Here is a 21,926-nt window from a genome sequence, read left to right as displayed (position 1 = left end):
TAGAAAAAGCCAACCCAAGAAATACAGAATTTATTTATTTTCACTTTCATGGCCTGAAGTTTTTGGCAGCTGACCAATGTCAAAATAAAGGAAGATTAAAGTGAATAGAAATCTTTTATTTTGTATTAAATTGTATTTACCAATTTAAGTTATTTTTTTTAGATTTTTATGTCAATCAGTTTTGGTTGCAGGAGCTACTTCCCGTTTTTTTGGGCTACTTTTATATTAGTATAGATTTTATTGATTTTATCGATAATTACCGATGTTCCAGCAAGCCAAGCATGCTTTGTCAAGAAACTTAATTTTTATTCGTGGGCTACAGTAGGCGGTGGGTTTATATTTGTAGAAAATTTCAATGAAAAAACAGCAAAATTCTGGATTAATTTTATGTGTAAGTATGGAGTGAAATTCCAAGAAGGTTTCCCCCAATTGAGTAACACCAAACTCACCTGCAGCTGCATAGTTTTGAAGGTACCTCTGAGTAGCAGACGAGTGCACTCAAAATCCCCAGTAGTTCCGATACGGAGACAGGACAGGCACAGGACCGAGCGCCAGGATACCATAATGGCCAAGCAAATGGTGGTGAACACAACGTCGCCGATGGCTGGGCGGCGCCTGCACCGGGATGTCAACCGGCTGCTGGCCTCGGGTTACCGCACCACCGTGGACGACGACATGGCCAACCTGGACGTGTGCTTCGAGGGGCCACTGGGCACCGCCTACGAGGGCTGCGTGTGGACGGTAAATGTGGCCATGCCGCTGGAGTACCCGCTGAAGGCGCCGCGCGTCCGCTTCGTCACCAAGATCCTGCACCCGAACATCGAGTTCACCACGGGCCTGGTCTGCATGAATGTGTTCAAGCAGGCCTGGTCGGCCAGCTACGACCTGGTGAACATCTTCGACACCTTTCTGCCGCAGCTGCTGCGCCACCCGAACCCCCACGATCCGCTCAACCACCGAGCCGCCTGCATCATGAAGCACTCGGAGGAGCTCTTCCGCGAGCACGTAATCCTCTGCCTGAAGATGTACGCCCTGCCCGTAGTCCTCTCCCCGAAGGACCTGGTGGAGGAGGGCCTCGAGAAACGCTCTTCGGACCTCAGCCTCTCCGATCTGCTGTCGGACGACGACGAGGATGACGACGGGGGCGAAAACGGGAACGGAAACGGAAACAATGCACTGCCAAGTGCTGGGACAGATCACGTTAGCGATTGAGTATTTGGATGGTCTTTTTTGTGTCTTTGTATGAAAACAGTTTGTATATGGACAAATATATCGAAATTTAAAGTATAATAACTATGTGTTGCTCCAAAGAAATAACTTGATAAGTTATTAAAAATCTTAATTACTTTATTTTCTGTACAATTCTAAGAAAAATATCCTTAAAGTTTTTAAATTTTTGTACTTTGTTAAGCTATTTTATTTAAAACAAACTCTAAGTGCAATTGCTTACCTTTCTCTATGTTATAAGCGAAACAAATGCATATGGTCCAATTTTTAAACACAGTGTAATTTGAGAAATTAAGAAATTTGAAAGTGTTTTTAAACTATTCATATTAAATATCTCTAAATACATCTCTTTAAAATATAATTATCTTTATATTTATAGAAATTATCCTTCTTACTTGCCTAATATTATACTGGTATGTAATGACTTCCAACCATTTTAAATTCATGACAATTAACAATTTTATTGCTTGTCCAATGTCCTGAAGGGATCTTGGCTATTTAATTGCGCGGCTTAATTGTGTCGAGCAAGACGCAACCAGATTGCCGTAATGTTCCGATAAGAAATTAATTTTGCTCCATTAAGGATAATTACGAATTCACTGGACATAATTGAGGCTGATGTCAACTCCACTCAACACTTCCAAGCGGCATTAGACAGGTGATTTCTGATTAATTTGTCTGATTAGGCTGAATGCGAAAGGGGGCCTTGAAAACCCATCGGAAAATTGAGTTCAAAAGTGGAAAACTATACCCTCGAATAAGTTGAGTCATGTGCAAACAACGATTTAATTACGATAATTATTTAAACAATTGTTTTTGATGACCCAAGAGAACAAATCTGGCTTATGGCAGCTGAAGGTTAGAAGGCCATAACAAAGGCTCTAAATGTTTGATAAATCGTACTTGATAGGCCTTTGGGAATGCTAAATTTAAAAGCTGGGCAAACATCCTTTAATTGGTCAGCAATTGTAAGCCGTTTCTACTTTGCTTTAGCTGTGATTTGCTAGGCAAAATTTGTGGTGCAGACCAATCAATATCTCCGTGAAGAAAATAGGATAAGTGATAATTCACAAAACTGACAAAACGAATTCGTCTGCCTGTCCCCAAAATTGGTTCAATACGATGAGGCTGGGGAGGGGAGGGAGCACCTACATAGACGTGAATTTGTCTTTATTGACGCCTGCTGCTTGGCCTGTTCTCATTCTGTGACTGACTGAATGGCTGGCCACCTTCCTTCCTTCCTTCCATCCTGCCAATCCCAGAGACCATGGCCAATGTGAGTGCAGTGTTCCAGACAGTTGCGCAGACAATTCTGGCAAGGATGAGGGGCTTCAGGGGTTCCAGAGATTTCAGGGGTTCTGGGCAGGTCGGTGGATGCCTGCCTGTCTGCGTGTGCTGCCATCGAATTAGAATACGATGTGGCCCAGTCTCTGTCTCTCTCTGGGAACGAATTTATGCAATAGTCGTTGCCGTTTTCGACTTTGAATGACTTTATCTTCACAATTCCACAACGAAATGATGTCTTTAGTGAGACATTCGATGGAAACTGATGGTGGAAGGAGGGGGATAGAGACTCAGATCGTTCTTACTCTTTGGGGTCCAAACACGTGGCGAGCTTTAAGATGGTGTCATCCGAACGAATAGATTGCAGAGACTAAGCTTTGTTCTCCCCAAGAGCATAAAATTAATGACAACTAGAGAGTTTCGCATGCCGAACAAAAGTGAGAATTGAATAAAAGGATTAATGTGTGAAAATCACTAAACTAAATTAGGTATTAAGTGAGATTAATGGGAATTAAAGCCATTTGGGTTACAGTTTTGTAAAGAGAATTAATTTAATTTTACTCTAATTTTACCTACTATTTTTTTCAATAAGATTACAATGCATTTTCCAATACTTAGTATTCCTTTTCAACCACAACCTCCCACTTTTTATACTCGAAGCCAGTTTTTCTTACTGAGCAATACCAAATTAGCTTGGAGCAAAGAAATTTAATTTGCCTGTCAATGACAGCTGAATATTCGCCGGTAAATGAATATTTTTTTTGGTTTCGCAATACCTTGTTCATTCATATCATTGCATCGGAAAACTTTAACGAATATTGGTGATATTCAATAGGTACAAAGTACAAAAAATTAAAAATCGAGCAATAGAACTATTTTTCTCGTTTTTCTTGTTGTAGGTAAGCAATAGGTACTTCTAAAAAAATGTGTCAAGTAAAAAAATTAAATTTTTTTCAGTCTGAAATGGTAGAATCTTTTTCTATTTAAACTGAAATCAGGCTATAAAAATACGCAAGTATTTAATTTCATCCAAATTATTTAATAAAATATTTTGACTACAATTTAAAGTCTGTGACAACGGATAAAATGAAGGTGTGATTTTTAGATTCTATCCCCAACTAATTAATCGAACCATTTCGACTATTGAATGCCAAGACATCTGAGTGTGGGAAATCCTTGTGCAAGGCTCTCTGGAAGGACTTTTCAATGCCCTGCTGACTGCGTCAATAGACGGTTAAAGCCAACTGTCCCGGCATTGGGCATGCATCCGCTAGCGCTAATTTATTCAAGTCAATTGACTCGCAGCGAGGCGAGCTCCGTTTAGTGGGCTGTGCACGGTAATGCCAGGCGGAGGCTGGGCTGGTCTGAGCTCATTAGCATATTCTAATTAATTTATATTATTCCAAAATGCACAAAACTTAATTGGTATGGAGCACTTAGTTAATGAAATTGAAGCTCCCGCCACGATGGGACTTTCTCCAGCCCTTTTTTGTGTGGAGCACTTCTGCCCTGCCATTCTGGGTATTCATGCAAAATTCTTAGCTGTTGACAATTTGGCGTGACTGGGAATGAAAGCCAGGCACTCGGCTTGTACTTGATGGAAAGTTTCGGCTGTACAGGGCTTCACAACATTACATAACAATCTCTGGATCCGCCCACCAAACAGAAGCAGACCCTCTCTCATTAAGGAGCAGCTCCCACTTGTCGAGAGTTCCAGCGTTGTTGGCAAACAAATTTCAGGCGCCGTCTTCGCCGAGTTAGTTATGACTGCCAACTTTGCGACACACAATTTGCATTTCGGTTTCCCCCGCCTGTCCAACGGGCTTTCACAGCTTGCAAGTTATTTCTTTCTCCCTGTTTGACAACCAAAGGACATGTGTTCCAGTTCCTCGAATGGCTTCTCCCCCGGCTAATTTATGCCAAGACAGTGGTAGTTTGTTGTTGATGCGAAGATGCGGATACGATTGCCAGAGAGACACACCTTTGTGTGTGTCCCCGCATAAATGTCTTGTTAATTTCACAAAACCCCGGCAATCGACATTCCTTGGGAGCATGCCCACACTTCAGACCCTTGAGAGTGCTCCGGCGGTTTGGCTTTCCTGGTTTCCCTTCCCCCCACACCCAACATGACCATTGTTTGCCTACACAATTGGGTCGCCGTTCCCATTCCCACCTACTGATTCCCCAACAGCTGGCTGGGAATGTGCAATGTCAGGAGAGGCGCCATCTTTGGGCATACGCCAAACAATGCAGCTTCAATTACCTGGCGGCTTACAGCTTGTTTAGCTGAGAATGTTTTTGTTCGGATCCTTGGTGGTTGGGCTCAAGGAACCCAATTCCCACAGCCAATTAAATGGAGTGGGCACTAACGATTAGGTGGATTGTTTACCAAAACACACACCTTCGAAGGACAACCTTGAGTTTCACTAATGCAGACATCTTGGAGCCTCTGAAGATGAAAAGCCAGTATTATTATTATATTTAATTACGTTTTTTTTAAAGACTCACCTAAAAGAAAAATCCATCAAAAGACCAGATTTCTACGAAATCGAAAGACTCTTCGAATCTCTCTGAAATAAGCCATCAATCTGCCTTGAAGATAAACCTAAACGGATGTAAGACAACCCCGACCAGCCACAGAAAATCGCAACCAACCTTGAACCGGAATGCGAATGATAAAGTGAGGCACTGAATACCACTCAGGTTCTGGGCCATTCAAATTGCTGGACATTAAACGGATGTCGATAAATGAGATTGACAATGACAAACATGAAAGCGAAAAAAGTAGCCAGAAAAGAGAGAGCGAACTCGAATTCCCCAATCCCACTGAGTCAATAAAATCCCCCAAAAAGCCAAATCCCGCCCCTGAGGTCACTGGGATAAACTAAAAAAGGAAATGTTAAACCAAAGCGTAGAGATCTGAGTGACAGCTGAACCTCTGCACCCATGTCCCTTTCAGTCCCTTTCCCTGGGCCCTTCTGCGACCGGGTTAACAGATGGCAGAACATATACGGTCACAGTGCCACATATGTCAACCGGAGCCAGTCCGGATGATTGCAGGCCAGTCGGGATACACTAAAAAAAATGGGCTTTAAACTTAAAAAAAAAAAAGACTCACCTTCTCAACTGGATAAGTAGTATTCAAATTGTATTTTAATATTAACACAAAAATATTTTTTAAAATAAATTCAAGGCTTGAATTTTCATTGCTAAAGTCCTGTAAATAATTAAATAAAGGTATCTAGTCAAATTTAAATTAAAAAGAAAACATTTTTAAAAAGTGTTATTGAGATTATAGTTATCAGATAAGTCTAAAAAAATAAAAAAACTGTATCCAGGTAACCCTTTGAAACGTATAAAACATAAAATTCTATAGTTCCTTTAATCCTTATAATTCCAAGCTTTAATTTTTATTGTCAAACGTCGGTAAATTAATTTTGCTAAGTATTTCCGTTTAGAATCTATAGTCATGAATCATAAAATACTAAAGTCCAAGCTATTTTTTCCAAGTGCACTAAAGGGTTAGGGAAACCATGTGAAATGGTCAACTGAAATGAGCAAATGTCAAGTGCAAAGCCTGAAGATGGCAAAGAAAAACAAATCAAAGCCAATGGCATAGCCGGCATTTGTCGGCGTTTTGTTTAAATGTGAATTAAAGAATCTCCGCCTGGCAAGGGGATGCAGATGAGAACGGGGATGAGTATGTGGACTTTGTAATTCGGCTGCAGCCGCACAATCCACATCCGCACACTCATATGGGAGATTGCTTATTTGGCTGTTGGCTGTTGGCCACTTGGCGAGAGTGGCAAGTGCAAACAAGGGTTCCCGGGAGCTGAGCGCCACTTTCTGCTGCTACTGCTGCTGCTGTTGCATGTGCCATTTGCATAAATCAAATTTGAATTTGCATTGCTGCCTGCAACGAGCAGATGCAGTGGGTGAGAAAGAGCAGCGCCAGCTGGAGTCGCAAGGCTCAAAGCGTTCTCCGCACAAATACACAGGCAGCCAGGTGTGCCAGCTGGATAAACACGTACACGAGGGAAGGATCCACCTGCGAGTGTGAGTGTGTGTGCTCGAACACGCACAGGGCAATGAGCACGCAGGAAAACTTACGCACGCTCGCCCGCCACACAAATGCAAAAACAAATGCAGGCGCAGACACACAAACACAAACAAACAGCTACTAAGCAGCGCCAAAAACTCACTTCCGACAAAAGACGCTCAAACGATGTGCCATTAAAGGCTAAAAGCCAGTCGAAACTCCGGAGTTTCGGAGTCAAGAGCCTCGAGGTAAAACTTTCTGCACTCCCTATATATAGCATACTTTTCTGAGTTCGTGAGAACTTCATTTCATTGCATTCGAATGCATTCTTTATAAAGATTTTACTTCTTTTACAACTGAAAAGTAACTCGATTTGTAATATTTAATATTTAAAACTCATTGATTTTATTCGTTACTGAAGTTAAGAGAAATGCTAGACCTACTGGATATTTTTGTATAATATTACAGAGTACTTTTTTTACTTTACTTTAAGTTTTTCCTTTTTTATTTATAAAGACTTAAAGGACTACTTAAAGGAATGCATAACTATTAAGGGATTTAAATTACATTAATTATTTAAATAAATTGATTAAGAAGTAATATTCACATTTAATAGTTATAGTAGGCTGCCGACATTTTGGTGGGGTGTTGGCCTTGTCGTCAGGCTCACATATCCTTTGATTTCTTTGCTATTTCTTGCACATTAGCTCAAAAACTTTCGTTGCCAACGTTACGGTGAGCACACATACTCGAACTCGTGCCCACACACACAGAAAGTGCATTAACATCCTGCCACGCCCACATCCCACTTTGTGGCAACTTTTTGCCTTGTCCAAATTAAATAATAAATGCGCAAAGTTGATCAAATTTATAATGTTAAGGCAAAATTGTTGAGTGACTTTTGAGTACATTTTTGCTGTCTGGGGTAATTGCGAGTTAATTGGTCACGCTAGACAATTGCTGATTTATGAAAGTCAGGAATTCAGGGTACTTGGAAAGTAATTAGATAGAATTATAACTTAAGGTGTTGTGATTTAGTTATTAATTGAAGAAGACCACAGGCCATAGGTATATATATTCCACCTATATTTTATCCCGACATTAAAGTATCGAAAAATTCCAATTTATTAAAAGAGATAAATTGCCCACCGAGGTTCCATTCTTAACGCCAGTGAAAAATACCAAGTATTCAGCTATTTTTTATCGCGTCACAAAAACCGCTTGGAGGCCATTCAATGGCAGTGTCAATGTCGCTCCACTGGATGTGGATGTGGATGTGGCTGAGGAGCGAGGATAATGCCCTTCAATCAAGTTTGCGGCCCCATTGGCTGACGTGACTGTTGCTCATTTCACGCTTGGCCTTCCCATTGTCCTGCTGCCACGAGGTTGCCAGCCCGCCGGCTGATTACCAACGAGTTCGCAGGAAGTCCCGATAAGATTGCAGGTCCATAAACGCCAGGCCCCCTGTTAGACATGAAATTCGGGACAGGGACAAAGTTAGAGGAGGTGGGATAACAAATCACTTCGTCTTTCTAAAGCACTCGCCTGTTCGCTGCGGTGAACTTCGCTTTAGGGTCGCCTTGGCCCGGTCATCGTTTGAGGTAAAACCTGTAAAATGAGAAACACGATATTTAAATATACAATTTATAAAATATTTTAGATCAATTTCAACAAAAAATTTCATGTGGAATGGAAAAAGTAAATAAATTTAATTAATATTGTGACAAAAAGTCTTTGATCGCCATTTAGTTTAATATGTAAAATGTATATTATAAAATGTGTTGGGTTATTAATTTAAACCATACTCGCTGGACTCCGTTTAATATGGTCCATCTCATAGGCAACATCTAGAAAATAAGTTAGGTAAAATCAATTTATATAAGGTGGGTACAAAGTAGTTGTTAGCTCTTACATGTAGGCCTCTGATTTTGTTCATCTGTCCTTACTTTTCGACTTTCATCTGTACTTAGATTTAATAAGAAAGCATCACTTAGAGCTTTCGTTACACTTCTTGAGGAGCCGGGTTCATCGGCATCTTCTTTAATATTGGGCTTTGTGTCTTCTTTACCACTAAAGAAAAAATTCGACAGGATTCCGTGAGCTCCACCTTCTTTTCGAGCTTCGTTGCTACCTCCTGCACCACCTCCTTCTCCCTCTTCTTGTTTTGTATCCTTGCTGCCACCAGCGCCATCGTCGCCACCGTCTTTCTTATTTTTTCGACCTTCCTTGCCACTCATAAAAGGCTCCATAATCTCCAGTGGAATGGGATAAATGATCCTAACACGTCGCTCCGTTGCGATCGATGACAGGATCTGCAGATGCCTCAGCTAGGCGAGAAAGAAGGCTTTAGTTAGAAACTTTGTTATCTATAATATTCTACCTGAAGAGTTATCCTGTTTTCGGACATCACATCGGAAGCCTCTTTTAGAGCCTTCGAGGCCTTGAGCTCGCCCTCGGCCAAAATAATCTTGGCACGCGCTTCTCTCACAGCCTCAGCCTCGCTGGCCAGGGATCTTTCCAAACTGCTTGGCAATATGATATCCATACTAGTGTGGAAATATTTATTAAAAATTATCTAAAAGTCAAGGGTTTGCCTACACATCCACTCGCTCCACTCGAACTCCCCAGCGAGCTGTGATCCCGGCCACCGCCTGCTGGATTTCCCGGGAGAGTTGCTGCCTGGAGGTCAACAGGACATGCAGCGTCTTGGATCCAACGATATTACGCAGCGTGACCTGGGAGATCAACTCCGTGGCTTGCTGGGCATCGTCCACTTGGATAATCGAGTCAATGGGACTGTAGATGGAATAGTACACGACTGCGTTCACGGTGATCGTCACCGAGTCCTTTGTAAGCACATCCTGTGGCGACACATTAGCGACATTGGTTCGCATATCAACCCTGTGGACGTCATCGATGCAGGGGAGTAAAAAAACCAAGCCTGGGCCTCGAACGCCCTTTCTGTGGAAAGTAGAAAAGGAGTAGTTAGGAGGCCTTGGCAAATGATCAAAGAAAACTTCACTTGAGACGTCCCAGGCGAAGGATAATTATTCGAGTGTACTCTGTAACTGTGGTCAAGCAACAGCACAAGGAGAGGGGGAAGGTGATAACTACAAGGATCAAACAGAGTGTAACGGCGCACTTTTCGAATGTTGTATCCTTGTTGTCCTCGGCTGGAAAATGTAATATATCCTGATCACCAATGAACCCCAACATATGGCTAAGTTTTTCTTACTGGTTTGAATGTACCGACTTGGAGGAGGTTGACGACCCCCTTGAGCTCCTTGGGCTGAAGGTCGTTCGAATTCCTTATCTTGATTCTGCTCGTTGCGATCGTTCATAACGATAAATTTTAAATTATTTTTCAGAGTGAAAAAAATCTACGTAACTCGTGTGTATGATGTTTATTTCAAAGCTACCACTACGAAATAACGGATAACCCCGGAAGACCCCTGACATTCTCGTATGAATTTTCTCATTTATTTCCGCCATGCAGGCGAGTGAAGTTCGAGCAAATAAGGGAGAGGTCGTTGAATTGCACATAGCCCGCAAGAGCTCATAAATTTCCCTTTTCCAGCTAGAAAAGCTCAACAGCAGCCCATTCACTGTCAACCCACAAAAACCCCAAAAGTGCGCATTACTCTGCTTATAAGCAAGCCACTTTTTTGCAACAGAACTCATCGGTGACAGCAAAGGGGAAAGGGTCAGAATTTGAGATGAGGGATCGGAAGGTGATGGAAATGCATATTGTGCAGAGGACTCAACGTCAGTTTCGGTGCCAAAGAAAAGTTGTGGCTGTGGTATTCATTTGCGAAATGGTACTAATAAGATGAGCGGTACATTTAAGGGCGTATTTACCTAAAGAACAAAGATACCATAGAACAATTAATCAGGATTAAAATTAAAGTTATCTTAAAGACTAAAAACTGCATAAATAACACATTTTCATGCATTAAGATGGTACATTTTTTACTAATATATATTTTATTACTTTACATTTTTTAAAAAGAATAAATACTTAAGATGGTTTCTATTCTATAGATATCCTTAAAGATCCTTAAAGCTACGAAACGCACTGTACTGTAGGCCAGGAGTTCCGCGGCACAAGTGTCAAAATCTGACATGGAAAAATGAACCCAACACGAAGAGCTCCTAATTTTAGTAACAAAAGCCTGTTGGCGGGCTTCTTGGCACCCAGCACCCTTTTTGTGACGCGGAAAATCCAAGTGGGGAAAGTTGGAAAAGTGGCCGGAAGAGGAAGACAAGAAGCCGGCTGGTTGGTTGGCTGGCGAGAAGGCTTTTCCGATGATAATACCTGGCGGCGTGAACGTGACGATGACTGGCACGATAACATTGAAATATTACCTTGGCCAAGTCTCCGCTTTGCTCTGCCTTTCCCTCTGAAAGATCCTCCGAATGGCATTAGGCCACCCATCCTGGGCAATTATAATTAGATGTGACTGACGGTGGGAGCTCAATTAAAAGCCACGTGGCTGGGCGAGCACCAAAATTGGGTTAAAACGTGCAGCGGCAAATAGTCGTGTGCAAATGTGTGCAGCGCCCAAAAAACCGCTTGAAATTGTTTCTATTTCAATTTGCCAGCGCGGTTTTCGGGGTGCGGAAGCGTGACATTTTGGCTGCTGTGCCGATATTTATGCTTTCCCGAACTCAAATCCCCACATTTACACAACTTTCGGTTGGGGGCGCCAAGGGCTTCAGTTTTTCGAGGGAGGCTGTGGGCGTGTTGGAAAAGTTTTCGTTTTCGTTTTCATTTTCATGCCAAATTTCGACACACACATCCGCGTCTGCGGTCAACTCCGGATCCGGATCCGCCCGGCCGGAAGCCTTCGGCAATGCGACGATAGGAAATTGGTTTATTTTATTCCCATCGACAGTTTGCTGCGGCCTTGGGGGGTCGGTTTGTGGGTGGCGTTCGGTGGGCGGTCGCTATTCGGGAATTTCCAAATTAACATGAAAAACGATTTAACGATTGCGCTCTGAAAAATCTAATTAAGAAAAAAACAATTTCCGATTTTATTGCGCATTTTTTTGAGTTGTCGAATGCCGAAATAATTAGAGAACCATTAGTTGCACGCTTGATGTTTGTTTTTTGAGTGAGCTGCTGCGCTAGCTTTAAGCCTCCAAATTGACTGGTTCAGCCCGATTTTTGGCGGCTCTGAAAATGGCCTCAGCCTAGCCACAAACTAATGAAAGCGAGCCCCAAATGAAGTTAGAGTCAACGGCGAATAGCGGTTGCCGGTAACTAGGCCAAAATAAGTAGATGGCCAGCATATGGAAGGGATTGCTTTTGGCAGCGAATGAGCAATACACTTTTTCATAAATATAAGCACACAGAAGGAGAACAATCAATCAATTCAATTAAATATTTAATACTTAATACTTACTGGAAAGATTATTTAAATAATATAAATAACATGGACTGAATCAAAAGAAATTTATTTATATAAATGAATAATATCAATAAAATTAAAAATTGAATTAGTTATTTATAATAATATTTTTAGAAAACTAATTGATAGAAGCTTTAAACTTTAAAGTCAGCTAAGCTATATTTTTCGATATTTAATTTAATTTAATTTTTTTCCAAGCCAAGTCAAGAACTGAGTCCTATAAATTCCAACTTTTTATCATTGTATAAACACGGAAACACTCCAAACACTACAAGCGAGATAAGATTGCTCTCAGCCAGGGTATAAGAGGGTCTTTGACCCCACATTCACTGGCCACCGGCCCCTTTTGGCAGAGCTCCTCCAACCCAGTCACATGCAGCTGGAAATGCATTTGGAGTGTGTGACCGCAGAAACACCGAAAACTGAAAACCAAAAACGAAAAAGGGCGAAATGGAGCGCCCCGAAACCCAAGAATGAATGAAGTGGAAGACATGAATGGAAATGGGCGAAACAGGATCACACTCGTATGGGCCAGGCCAAAAAAAAGATGTGGTAGGCGGCAAAAAATGCAGGCTAAATGTGCTCGTTAGTGGTTTTCTGGTTGAGTTTTCCCTGTCGATTGTCTGTGAGTCCCCTCCTATTTTGTTTTTTGTGAATACCAAATACACCAGATCCATATCCGTATCGCATAAATTCCGGCTTCGTTTAGCCAGTTCCTCTTCTGGCCTTTTCCGAAATTCGTTGGCGAATGTTTGACTTTTTGGGAAGAAAGTCAACACGCAATTTAAATAACAATTGGCCTTTCTTTCGCTCGTGGATGAGTGTCATTAGCAAGACATTTATACGCCTCAGTTGAGCACCCAACACATGTTTATGCATATCAGCAACCTTTTGCCGAGCATAAATTAAGTCAAGGCCAGGATTTTGCTGACAAGGCAAAAACATTTTGGCAAACATGTGCGACTCAATGTTTAGCGAAAGCCGTCTAAGAATTTGCGACTTGGGCTGCTTGACGAGAGCTACTTACTCAGTTGAAGGAAAAAGTGGTGAAAGTGGCGGATAAAATAGCACTGTATACAGGAAGAAAGTCTTATTCAACCATATAGAATAAATATTTATGTTTAAAAAGGTAAAGAAAAATTCTAGAAGCTATTTAAATATAAAATATTTATTCTTATATTTTAATGATTTTTTATTATTTATTGTTCTTTTTTATTTATTGATTTTTTTACATATTTTAAATAATTTTACAATATTATAAGGCTTGGTCATTTATATATTTTATCTAAAACTAATGACTAAATACTGTGTATTTAAACACCCCATATTAAAGTGGAATTGATGGAATTAGATGACCTGGACGCACCGACTTTTTGGTCACCTGGACATCTTTATCCTCTGCCGGTGCCAATGCTTTTCTCCTGTCGTCCTTATCCTCTTTGCATTCCCGTTTTATCTAAGCTCAGCTTTGGCATTGTTAATGCCAACACATTTTCACATTTTTACCCACTCGGACATTTACGTATTTCCCAAACTCACTCCCCTCCGCAGATGTCCCCTTGGCCCATCAGCCAGCTGATGTCACGGCATTTGTACTTTCCTGCACTTTAGTGGGGCGCACAAATCCGCACGAGAAACGGAGAAAAAAGAGGGATTTTATCTTTTAGTCGCTTGTTGCTTTTGGCTCCTTGAAGTCGTCGTGCGGACATTTCCGGCTGGAGGAATACGTATGGTCGACTCGTCCTGACACGGACTTATCGCTGCTCCAGATTTATGCCGGAGCCAACAATGCCGCTGCTGATTGTGGGAATTAACAGCTCCGTTCCTATGCAACATTAATTTATGGCTTAAAGAGCGAGCGAAAACAGTTTGGACATGATTGAATTTATTCGAAACTTTCGGTACCGTAATGCCCTTTTTGTTGTCACACTCCCTGGAATTCCCCACTTTCGTTGCCAAGTCATCTGTACTGATTTCCATGGCAAATTTCAGCTTTCGCACCATTCATTTCCATCGCCGAACAATGGATCCAAAAAAGAAGCCGAAAGTGGGAAAAAGTGTCTGCATTGAGACAAATTTAATGAAATTTCAAATTGCCACTCGCCTTCTGTCTAGATCTCAGGATGCTTTAGTCTCCTCTTCGTTTTGTCAATGCTACAAGAGGACGTTCCGGATTTTCTTTGGCAAATTGTAATCAATATTTTGGGTCCCGGAAGATCCCTTAATAAAGCTCGTGGTTCCAAAAAGAAAGTATTTACATTTACTTGCCAATAATTGCATACTATTTCCTATAGGAAAATCAAGACAAAAACAAACATAAATTGGAGATTGGGTTTTTAAACAATTCAACAGAGTAATAAAATCGACTATGCACTTTTTTATTTTACAAACTTTAAAATCTATGTTTTTAAAAATTGAAATTTGCACTGACATTACCTTTTTCTAAAAGAAAATGTTATTAGATAAATGTCCTTGGAACCGGAAATACGCGACAAATTGGAATGCGAATCGGAATGGGAGAGTGTGAATATCGGAATCGGTTCCGTGCGTCCTTTCTTTTGCGGCTCAGTCACTGGCTTTGCATGTTGGACACGAGTCGACTCAAGTCGCCTCGTTCAGGGTCTCTTTTGTGCCGCTGTGACAGCTGCTCATTTCACGCTTGGTAATTTCAATGAATTTTGCGGGGATCCAGGAGGACTAGCCACGCAACCAGAGCCACGGCACGCTATCCACTTATTTGTATGCCGCTCATTAATTAAATTTTCCCATTTATATTGGATACGTTTAGTTTGAATAGTTTTTGTTAGTTTGGTACTGGGAGTCGCTAATGAAAAAAGACCTCATGAGTAAAAGCTCACTTACAATAAAATTACTATATATAATTTTGACTTAGTTTAAAACTTAAGAAACATTATACTTTTGCCTTACAAATGGGATTAAAACTGGTACTGGATTGAAAACTAATTTATTATATTGGGCTAAACATATTTAATTATATTATTATTCGCATCATTGTATAGTAAAAGGGACGGAACTACAAATTTAATTACAAACAATTTAGCAACGTAAAAAAAGTCTTGTCCAGGACTTGGTTTCTATGTATAGGATCCTAACTATTCGCTAACTATCCTATCTCAGCATATCCGCGTAGCGAACCGGCAGATAGGCGAAGAAACTTTTGAGCAGGGATGAGTTCCTGACCAAGTGGGGATTCAGGGCCTGCCAGCAGATGCGGGTGAGGGTCAGGATCTTGTCGTTGAGTGGTTGACGGTAGTTGGCCTTCAGTTTCTTGGCATGCGCCTCCAGGCGGGCAAAGTCGTCGAAGGTGTCCTTGGCCGAGAAGCCTTCGCGCTTCATACTCGGTGCATTGGTCAGTTGGTTCTCTACGCGCACAAAGGTGCTCAGTCCCTTTTCGATTACCTTGCCTATCTCCTCGTGGCTGTAAGTCTTTCCATACCTTCTCTTTATCCACTCCTGCATCACAAAGGACTTGTGAGAGTTGGGAAAAGCGGCAAAGACGCAACGTGGATCCCTTCGGAGAATGGCGAATCCGTCGCGCAGCAGTCGTTCCATCAAATGTCGGTTGTCGGGATCGAACTTCTTGATGTCCTTCGCCCAGTCCAGCTCATTCTCCAGTCCATTGCCGCAAATTGGAGGCGGCGTGAGTTTTACCGGCTCATCGGATTCTTCCAGTTTATCCGATTTTATTGACGCCTTGGTACTTCGACGGGTTGGCTGGATAATAACCGATCTGGTTGGTTTCTCCGAATTTATAGACGCCTCATTGCGTTGATGGGCCTCCAGGGAGCCGAACCACATCTCCTGGGCGCACTGCACGATGGCAGCCACCACCTGGTCCCTCGGATTGATCCGTTCGTTGTACTCATCCTCGCTGGAGGGACAACTGGCATCCCTCAGCGATCGAATAGCCTGGCCGCGCATCACGTCCTTGGGTGAGGGATTCTGATTCCTCGGGGCCATCTCGTGGTAGTGGAACACAAAGGGTTTGTGCCGCTGGGCAGACACGAAAAAGCGTCCCGGTTTCGCAGGCTTTTCACAGGCAGGCGGTTGCCTTTCATCCCCGACCTTCGTCTGGGTGATTACGACCCTCCTCGGTTTTTTAACATGACCCAGAATGGATGGCGGGCAATTGGTGAGCTTCTTCTCCTCGGGTAGCGGCAGCGGACAGGGTAGGTCATCATTGGGATCCGACACCCGCACAGTGCTCAGTCGACTCACGGTGTCCTTGCCGGTGATCACATGGACACCCAGCGTGGGTTGGGCACTCAGTCGCCCGATGTCCGCCTCCTGGTAGAGGTACTTCACCTTGTCCGCCTGCACAGTCGTGGGCACTTTGCCCATCGAACAGAGCTGATCGTGATCCTCCAGCAACATGACATCCGTGTGATGACGCTGGCGTAGTCTTTGCCACCGCAGCGTGTACTCCTCAATGTCCCGCTCCAGCTGCGCCACAATCCTCTTCCTGAGAGCCGCATCCTGTCGTGAAGTGATGTCCACGAGGGCCAGACATTGTTGGTGTGCCTTGACCACGGCTGCGTCTTTGACCAGCTGCTCTCGACGCAGTGCCTCCTTGTGGAACTCACAAATGGTCTTCGTTTCATCCGCGGTGGTATTAGAAACATCTATCTTCGACCAGTAGTCGCCCATTATGTCGGCCACCACCTTGAAGAGCATCCGCTTCACCGGCTGGAACTTGTACTTGGCAAACCAGCGGCTCTCCTCGTTCACCTTGTAGTTGGGCCTCTCGCCGGCGGGCCAAAAGGGAAAGGAGACCACCAGGCGGGGTCGCTTCGAGGCGAACTTGCCGCCTCCCAGGGGCACTTTTGGTTTGGGCAGCGATGTGAAGTAGGGCGATCGAACGCTCCGAAGATCCGACATTCGTCCTGTTGGCGAGGGAGGCGGGGAAATGGAGGTGCCCGCCAAAGGAGGCGGTGCTATGGACTTGGTCCTATTCAAACGCTCCACTCCCGGCGGCAGGATGCGGTCCAGTTCGCGCATCGTCATCTCCAAATCCAGCCACGTGATGGCCGACATCAGGATCCTTTCGCTGTATTCGAAGCCGGCTCCCTTGTAGCAGGCCTCCAGAAGAAAGTAGAGAAAGGCTAAATCGCTGCCGCGGCAAACCCCCAATAGTTTGCGGAGCATCCTTGCCTTGACCATGGGAGTGACTCCCAGACGATTCAGGCAGAACTGGGTGCGATAAACCGTCGCCTCGGCATGATCGTCCCGGATAGAGAACTCCAGGGCCTCTATGGCCTGCACTTGGAAGTCGGACAGATTGGTGAACCACGTGGCCCCCACCTGTGCTGGCTTGTCCCGCATGGTCTACTTTTTGGAATTTATTTTTATATCGCGAAAAATATATGTTTAAAAGGCTTGGTAAAATCACTTAAAATTTTTATTGATGCTTGGTATGCAAAGGCTGAAGGTTTAGTAAAAACTGGACTAGGTCATTGTACTTGTGCCATGAAGCAAGTTTCAAGGATTACTTATTTCTTGATTCGCTGAATAAAGAAAAGTTGCCCAAAGAAATGCTAGTCATTTTGGAAGAAAATGTAATTTTTTTTTCATTTTTTTCATTCATTTTTTAAAAATTTTATTGCAATAAAGGTTTGTCCAAATTATATTATTTTTTAATGTTCAATAATGTTTTATATGCATAGAAATAAAGTCTTACATTAATATTTATAAGTACTTTCCCATAAAATTGTAGCTAAAATAAAAACCAATAGGAAATTTAAAGAGACTGCCACAAATTTAAAGCCAACTTTAAACAGAGGGTCAAGACTAAAAATAAAGAACAGGCACTGATAAATACACATTCACATCCATCGCTCAGTCCTTCCACACTCAATTGACACGCCCCTCACTTATCGGCGATGATTGAGGCAATTGCATCGGTTATCTGAGACTGCATTGAAATGCCATTAATTTGCCACCTTCCATCAGGCAACAGGTGGAATCCCCCGTGTTGTTGCCTTCGCCATTGTTTTTTTTTAGCCCCCATACCATACGATAGTGTATACCATACGAAGGGATGCCCATTTCCCGTCCTGACAACTGACAATGATGGATTAGCTTATCTGAGCGGGTCGGGACATTCATTTGCTCTTTGTTTCGCAGTTCTCACTGGCAGTATTCACACCACCGCTCCCATGGGAACTAATAACTTTATCCGTCATCAGAGCGAAATATAATAGAGTAATTTTCTATGTGACGCGCCAGGATAATTGGCTGGACTTGGACTCCGGCTCGGACCATATGTCGCTGCACTTGCAATCAGATAAACTGCGGCAGGAGGTGAGGATCCGGATCCAGGGAACATGCCGCAGACTGAGGTCACCAGAGAAGAATGGGCAAATCACATAAATTACTTTATGATGGCGCTCGGGCCATGAATCTGGTGAGAGAGGAAAAACTTTCTTTCAGTCCAGTTGCCAGTGTTCAGGCACATGTGGTCACGGAAGGCAACCTAAAAAAAAGAAAAAAAGAGTGGCAACTTCCAGACTGCCGCAAGGAAGCAACAAAAGTCATTCCGAAGTTATTACCCCTGCTGCCCCAGCCCCTATATAAATATAGCATTAAAGCCTGGTCAGTCAGTTGCCATTTGTTTGTCGCTCCATAAAAAATAGCAAAGGAGGCGAGAAAACAAAAGTTTTCCTCCTTTCGCTCTGCGAACTTTTGTCAGCTTTGCTCTGCGATAAAGTTTCCCCCTTCTATTTTATTTTTTTGGCCAATTTTTATTTGTGACTGACCATTCAGACCATTTTTTTTCGGCTGCCGAAAAAAGTTTGCCATTCAAGAAAGTTGCATGAAAAATGCAATTTGAAATAAAATGTAAGTTTTTCAGTTACTCCTGCTGGCGCAATATGCAAATGATTAAATTTGAAAATATTAGGCTCTGGGGCGGCTTGAATAGAGTGCAAAGAAGTAAGTGGATTGTGGTGTTTAAATTGGGTTGTGTATACAAAATAAGACACTTTTGAAATAGCATTCAATGAAATAATTATCTAGGGTCGAACAAAAAATTCATTGTAATGAAGGGGCGATATGCAGTCCAATATGAGAAGAGTGATAGGGTGGAACCTTTCCAAAATGCGGGTAAGGATGGTGGGATGGAGGAGGACTTCCTTTTTCATTTATTTTTTCAGATGAAAACAATATGATGGTTGAAAAAGTAGCTGTGTGTTTGTCTTGGATTCTTGTAGTCTTATTTTTCCCATTCTCACTATGCTGTTGTTTATTTGTGGTTCTGGAGTACCGGAGGATTGTGATGTTCCGCTTGGGTCGTCTCAGGTGAATTGCTTTACTTTTATGATATAAAATACAAATTCCCCTTTTAGAAATTGCTTTGGTCCAGGTCTCGTGTTCATGCTGCCCTGCATCGATTCGTTCAATACTGTGGACATTCGTACGGATGTGATAAGTTCGGAACCCCAGGAATTGCTCACCAAGGACTCGGTGACGATAACAGTGAACGCAGCGGTGTTCCACTATGTCTACAATCCCATCGACTGGATAATCAAGGTGGACAATGGCAATGAAGCCCTGAAAAGGATTGCCCAGGTCACTCTGCGCAACATTGTGGGATCGAAGAGACTGCACGAAGTGTTGGCCTCCAGGCAGCAATTATCCCGGGAAATCCAGGAGGCCTTGGCCGAGTTCACCAGTCGTTGGGGAGCGCGCGTAGAACGGGTGGACCTGTAAGATAATATATACCATATAATGTACCCCTAGTTCTGGAAAACCCTTCCACAGGATGGAAATCTCGTTGCCGAGTAATTTGGAGCGATCCTTGGCCAGCGAAGCGGAGGCGTCGAGGGAAGCACGGGCCAAGATCATATTGGCCGAGGGCGAAGCCAAAGCCTCCCAGGCCCTAAAAGAATGTTCTGATGTGATGTCAGAGAACAAAATTACCCTACAGGTAACCAGTGATTTTTCCTGAAGATCCAAATAAATCCAACTTCTTTCATTTAACATAGCTAAGGCATTTGCAGATCCTTTCGTCTATGGCAACGGAACGTCGTGTATATGTCATTTTCCCCATTCCCTTGGAAATAATGGAACCGTTTAAAAACGGGGATGAGTCGTCTGCACCAGCGGAAGATGACGACGATCGAAGGGATAAAAATGAAGAATCTGATTATTTAAACTTAATCTCACCAAAAGTGTATATCATGGGTCCTCCACCAGATTCACTCCCCGATCCCGCAGCAGATGTTGATAATGGTTTTAGGCCTTCTGATCATAGGGATCGCCAAGAAAGAAATCCGCAAGAGGGAGAAAATAAGGAAATTGTGGATGAGACGGATACTGAGAATAATTTAAGGCCTTCTGCTCATAGGGATAACGAAGGAACAAGTCCCCAAAAAGAAACTAATGAGGACAAAGTGGATGAGGTTAAACCAGGACGATCCTGGCAATGGCCACCGTTCTTCAGACCCCCGCGAAGAGCTGACGATGACGAACAACCATCTGGCAGTCGAAGAGTTCCCCGTGAAGATGGCCAATCACCGTCTACTAAGGGAACAGATGGCATCGAACCTTATCCATTGCTGACTAAGCCTCCAACCCGTCCTTCTCCTGCTAAGTCTTCTTCTACGCCACTTCCTCCTCTTCCTCCACATCCTGATCCACCAGCACTTCCTCCTGTTCCTTCTCATCCGACGCTTCCTTCCATTCCCCCGCATCCAACTCTACCTCCTCTGCCCGAACGACCCACGCCTCCTCCCAAATCTACCTCCCCTCCGGAAGAAAAAGATTCAAAAGTAACAAAGCCAGACAAAAACTATTATTTTTAAATGATTTTGCAAAAATGTTAAAGTGATTATGCCTTAAGAAATATATGTGCGAATTTAGTTTTAAGTAAAATGGACGTCATGAATTTTATTTCATTCTGAAAGCTGCCTCAAGTCGTTTACATTTGTGAGCATTTTGTGAAATTGAAATAAAACATTGATTTTTAAAAATGTCCAACATAAAGCAAGAGTGCGGGGCTGGACTTAAGCCAAAGTGGAGATCAGAAAAGAACATTCTTATCAAACCTGAAGGTAAAATGATTACATCCCAGGAATGTATGCAGCTGAAGCGAGATTTGGAATCCTCCGAGAATGAAGATGAGTTCGAAGTTAGCCCAATGATTCTTTGCCTGATGCTAACATTTCTGCTTTTTGTGATCGGTTTCTGGATATGGTTGATATCGAGAAGCTGTCTCTTTGACCAACCTGAGCAGGGTGGAAAAAAGGGCGGGACAAAACGTCGGCTTTCAGGGGGTTCAACTCCAGCATCGAAATCCCCAAAAGTTCGCTTCTTGGATGGACTGGCTCACAACAAGGCGCCATCGACTAGCAGACTTCGAGAAGGCAGCTCCAATATCTCACCAGGAATAAACGTGACCTCGCGATTCTACAGGGATATTTCATACGGAGAACCCAACCAAGGAATATTTAGGGCTAACTACTCCACTTTAATGGAATTACCAGACACATCGCCGATCATAGTACATCCAGCAGCAGGAACTGAGTCGGGAGCTGTAACAGAAACGAATTCGGTATCATCAAGGGAATATTTTCTAAGCAATAATTGTCCGAGAGCCACAGGGATAATGGATACGAATGAATTGGATGCGCCCACTAGTCAGGCTGTGGCAGGATCACCAATAAACTACGACAGTATGCCCTCGAATTTTGGAAGGGAGTGTCCTGCGCCCAAAAGGAAATACAGCATACAGTGGCCCAAATTTATGAGACGCGGTCGAAAGAGTCTATCCGAAACTCAAAAACCTCAGTAAACTTGTATTGGTTGAACTATTAAATGGTTTTAATAATAATACAAAAAATCCAAGAAATCCCAATTTTTTTAAAAATAATTATTTTACTTAACTTACAAATATTAGGACCGATTTTATTAAAATATTTCAATTAAAAATCATTCACTTTTAAGAT

General features: G+C 42.8%; 5 protein-coding genes and 1 long non-coding RNA gene across 9 annotated transcripts; 3 read left to right on the top strand and 3 right to left on the bottom strand.

Moving 5' to 3' along the window:
* The first annotated feature begins 256 nt into the window (after positions 1–256).
* On the top strand, positions 257–1,293 carry LOC108054640 (ubiquitin-conjugating enzyme E2 H). Its single transcript, XM_017137682.3, has 2 exons — positions 257–391; positions 456–1,293. Exon 2 carries the CDS (start codon positions 565–567, stop codon positions 1,210–1,212), a length of 648 nt encoding a protein of 215 aa, XP_016993171.3. The 5' UTR covers positions 257–391; positions 456–564; the 3' UTR covers positions 1,213–1,293.
* Positions 1,294–3,629: 2,336 nt separating this feature from the next.
* Positions 3,630–6,943, bottom strand: LOC138913466 (uncharacterized). Its single transcript, XR_011419234.1, has 3 exons — positions 6,833–6,943; positions 5,020–5,234; positions 3,630–4,960 (listed from the first exon to the last, which is right to left on the bottom strand). It is a non-coding gene; the product is annotated as an uncharacterized lncRNA (long non-coding RNA).
* A 678-nt stretch (positions 6,944–7,621) lies between these two features.
* LOC108054639 (band 7 protein AGAP004871) lies at positions 7,622–9,957 on the bottom strand. Of its 2 annotated transcripts, XM_017137680.3 has the most exons (8): positions 9,786–9,957; positions 9,573–9,723; positions 9,149–9,511; positions 8,931–9,096; positions 8,463–8,877; positions 8,356–8,397; positions 8,096–8,158; positions 7,622–8,014 (listed from the first exon to the last, which is right to left on the bottom strand). In XM_017137680.3, the coding sequence occupies exons 1-8, from the start codon at positions 9,889–9,891 to the stop codon at positions 7,956–7,958; spliced, it is 1,365 nt and encodes a 454-aa protein (XP_016993169.3). In that variant the 5' UTR covers positions 9,892–9,957; the 3' UTR covers positions 7,622–7,955. The 2 variants fall into 2 exon arrangements, with proteins under 2 accessions (XP_016993169.3, XP_070073562.1); XM_070217461.1 differs by lacking the exon at positions 9,573–9,723 and having other exon boundaries at positions 9,786–9,925.
* A 4,968-nt stretch (positions 9,958–14,925) lies between these two features.
* Positions 14,926–17,427, bottom strand: ssp5 (short spindle 5). The gene has a single exon (XM_017137674.3). It carries the CDS (start codon positions 17,302–17,304, stop codon positions 15,091–15,093), a length of 2,214 nt encoding a protein of 737 aa, XP_016993163.3. The 5' UTR covers positions 17,305–17,427; the 3' UTR covers positions 14,926–15,090.
* A 1,505-nt stretch (positions 17,428–18,932) lies between these two features.
* On the top strand, positions 18,933–20,857 carry LOC108054638 (stomatin-like protein 3). 3 transcript variants are annotated; one of them, XM_070217408.1, is made up of 5 exons: positions 18,933–19,083; positions 19,134–19,278; positions 19,326–19,685; positions 19,741–19,906; positions 19,965–20,857. In XM_070217408.1, exons 1-5 carry the CDS (start codon positions 19,020–19,022, stop codon positions 20,781–20,783), a joined length of 1,554 nt encoding a protein of 517 aa, XP_070073509.1. In that variant the 5' UTR covers positions 18,933–19,019; the 3' UTR covers positions 20,784–20,857. The 3 variants fall into 3 exon arrangements, with proteins under 3 accessions (XP_070073509.1, XP_070073510.1, XP_070073511.1); XM_070217409.1 differs by having other exon boundaries at positions 18,950–19,083; positions 19,134–19,268; XM_070217410.1 differs by lacking the exon at positions 18,933–19,083 and having other exon boundaries at positions 19,139–19,278; positions 19,343–19,685.
* A 17-nt stretch (positions 20,858–20,874) lies between these two features.
* Positions 20,875–21,859, top strand: LOC108054635 (uncharacterized). Its single transcript, XM_017137673.3, has one exon. It carries the CDS (start codon positions 20,951–20,953, stop codon positions 21,770–21,772), a length of 822 nt encoding a protein of 273 aa, XP_016993162.3. The 5' UTR covers positions 20,875–20,950; the 3' UTR covers positions 21,773–21,859.
* Positions 21,860–21,926: the final 67 nt, after the last annotated feature.

The sequence above is a fragment of the Drosophila takahashii genome, chromosome 3R, assembly GCF_030179915.1.
Source record: "Drosophila takahashii strain IR98-3 E-12201 chromosome 3R, DtakHiC1v2, whole genome shotgun sequence".
In the NCBI taxonomy this organism is placed as follows: Eukaryota; Metazoa; Arthropoda; class Insecta; order Diptera; family Drosophilidae; genus Drosophila; species Drosophila takahashii.
Note: the sequence above shows the minus strand (reverse complement) of the source record. Positions and strands in the feature narration are given on the sequence as shown.

Coding starts and splice junctions, on each gene's coding strand:
- LOC108054640 (XM_017137682.3), top strand. CDS start 565: ATGGCCAAGCAAATGGTGGTGAACACAACGTCGCCGATGGCTGGGCGG.
- LOC108054639 (XM_017137680.3), bottom strand. CDS start 9,891: ATGAACGATCGCAACGAGCAGAATCAAGATAAGGAATTCGAACGACCT. Junction 9,724..9,785: donor AAGTCGGTACATTCAAACCA/GTAAGAAAAACT, acceptor TACATTTTCCAG/CCGAGGACAACAAGGATACA. Junction 8,398..8,462: donor ACAAAATCAGAGGCCTACAT/GTAAGAGCTAAC, acceptor CTTATTTTCTAG/ATGTTGCCTATGAGATGGAC.
- ssp5 (XM_017137674.3), bottom strand. CDS start 17,304: ATGCGGGACAAGCCAGCACAGGTGGGGGCCACGTGGTTCACCAATCTG.
- LOC108054638 (XM_070217408.1), top strand. CDS start 19,020: ATGAAGGGGCGATATGCAGTCCAATATGAGAAGAGTGATAGGGTGGAA. Junction 19,084..19,133: donor GGAACCTTTCCAAAATGCGG/GTAAGGATGGTG, acceptor TTATTTTTTCAG/ATGAAAACAATATGATGGTT. Junction 19,686..19,740: donor CGCGTAGAACGGGTGGACCT/GTAAGATAATAT, acceptor ACCCTTCCACAG/GATGGAAATCTCGTTGCCGA.
- LOC108054635 (XM_017137673.3), top strand. CDS start 20,951: ATGTCCAACATAAAGCAAGAGTGCGGGGCTGGACTTAAGCCAAAGTGG.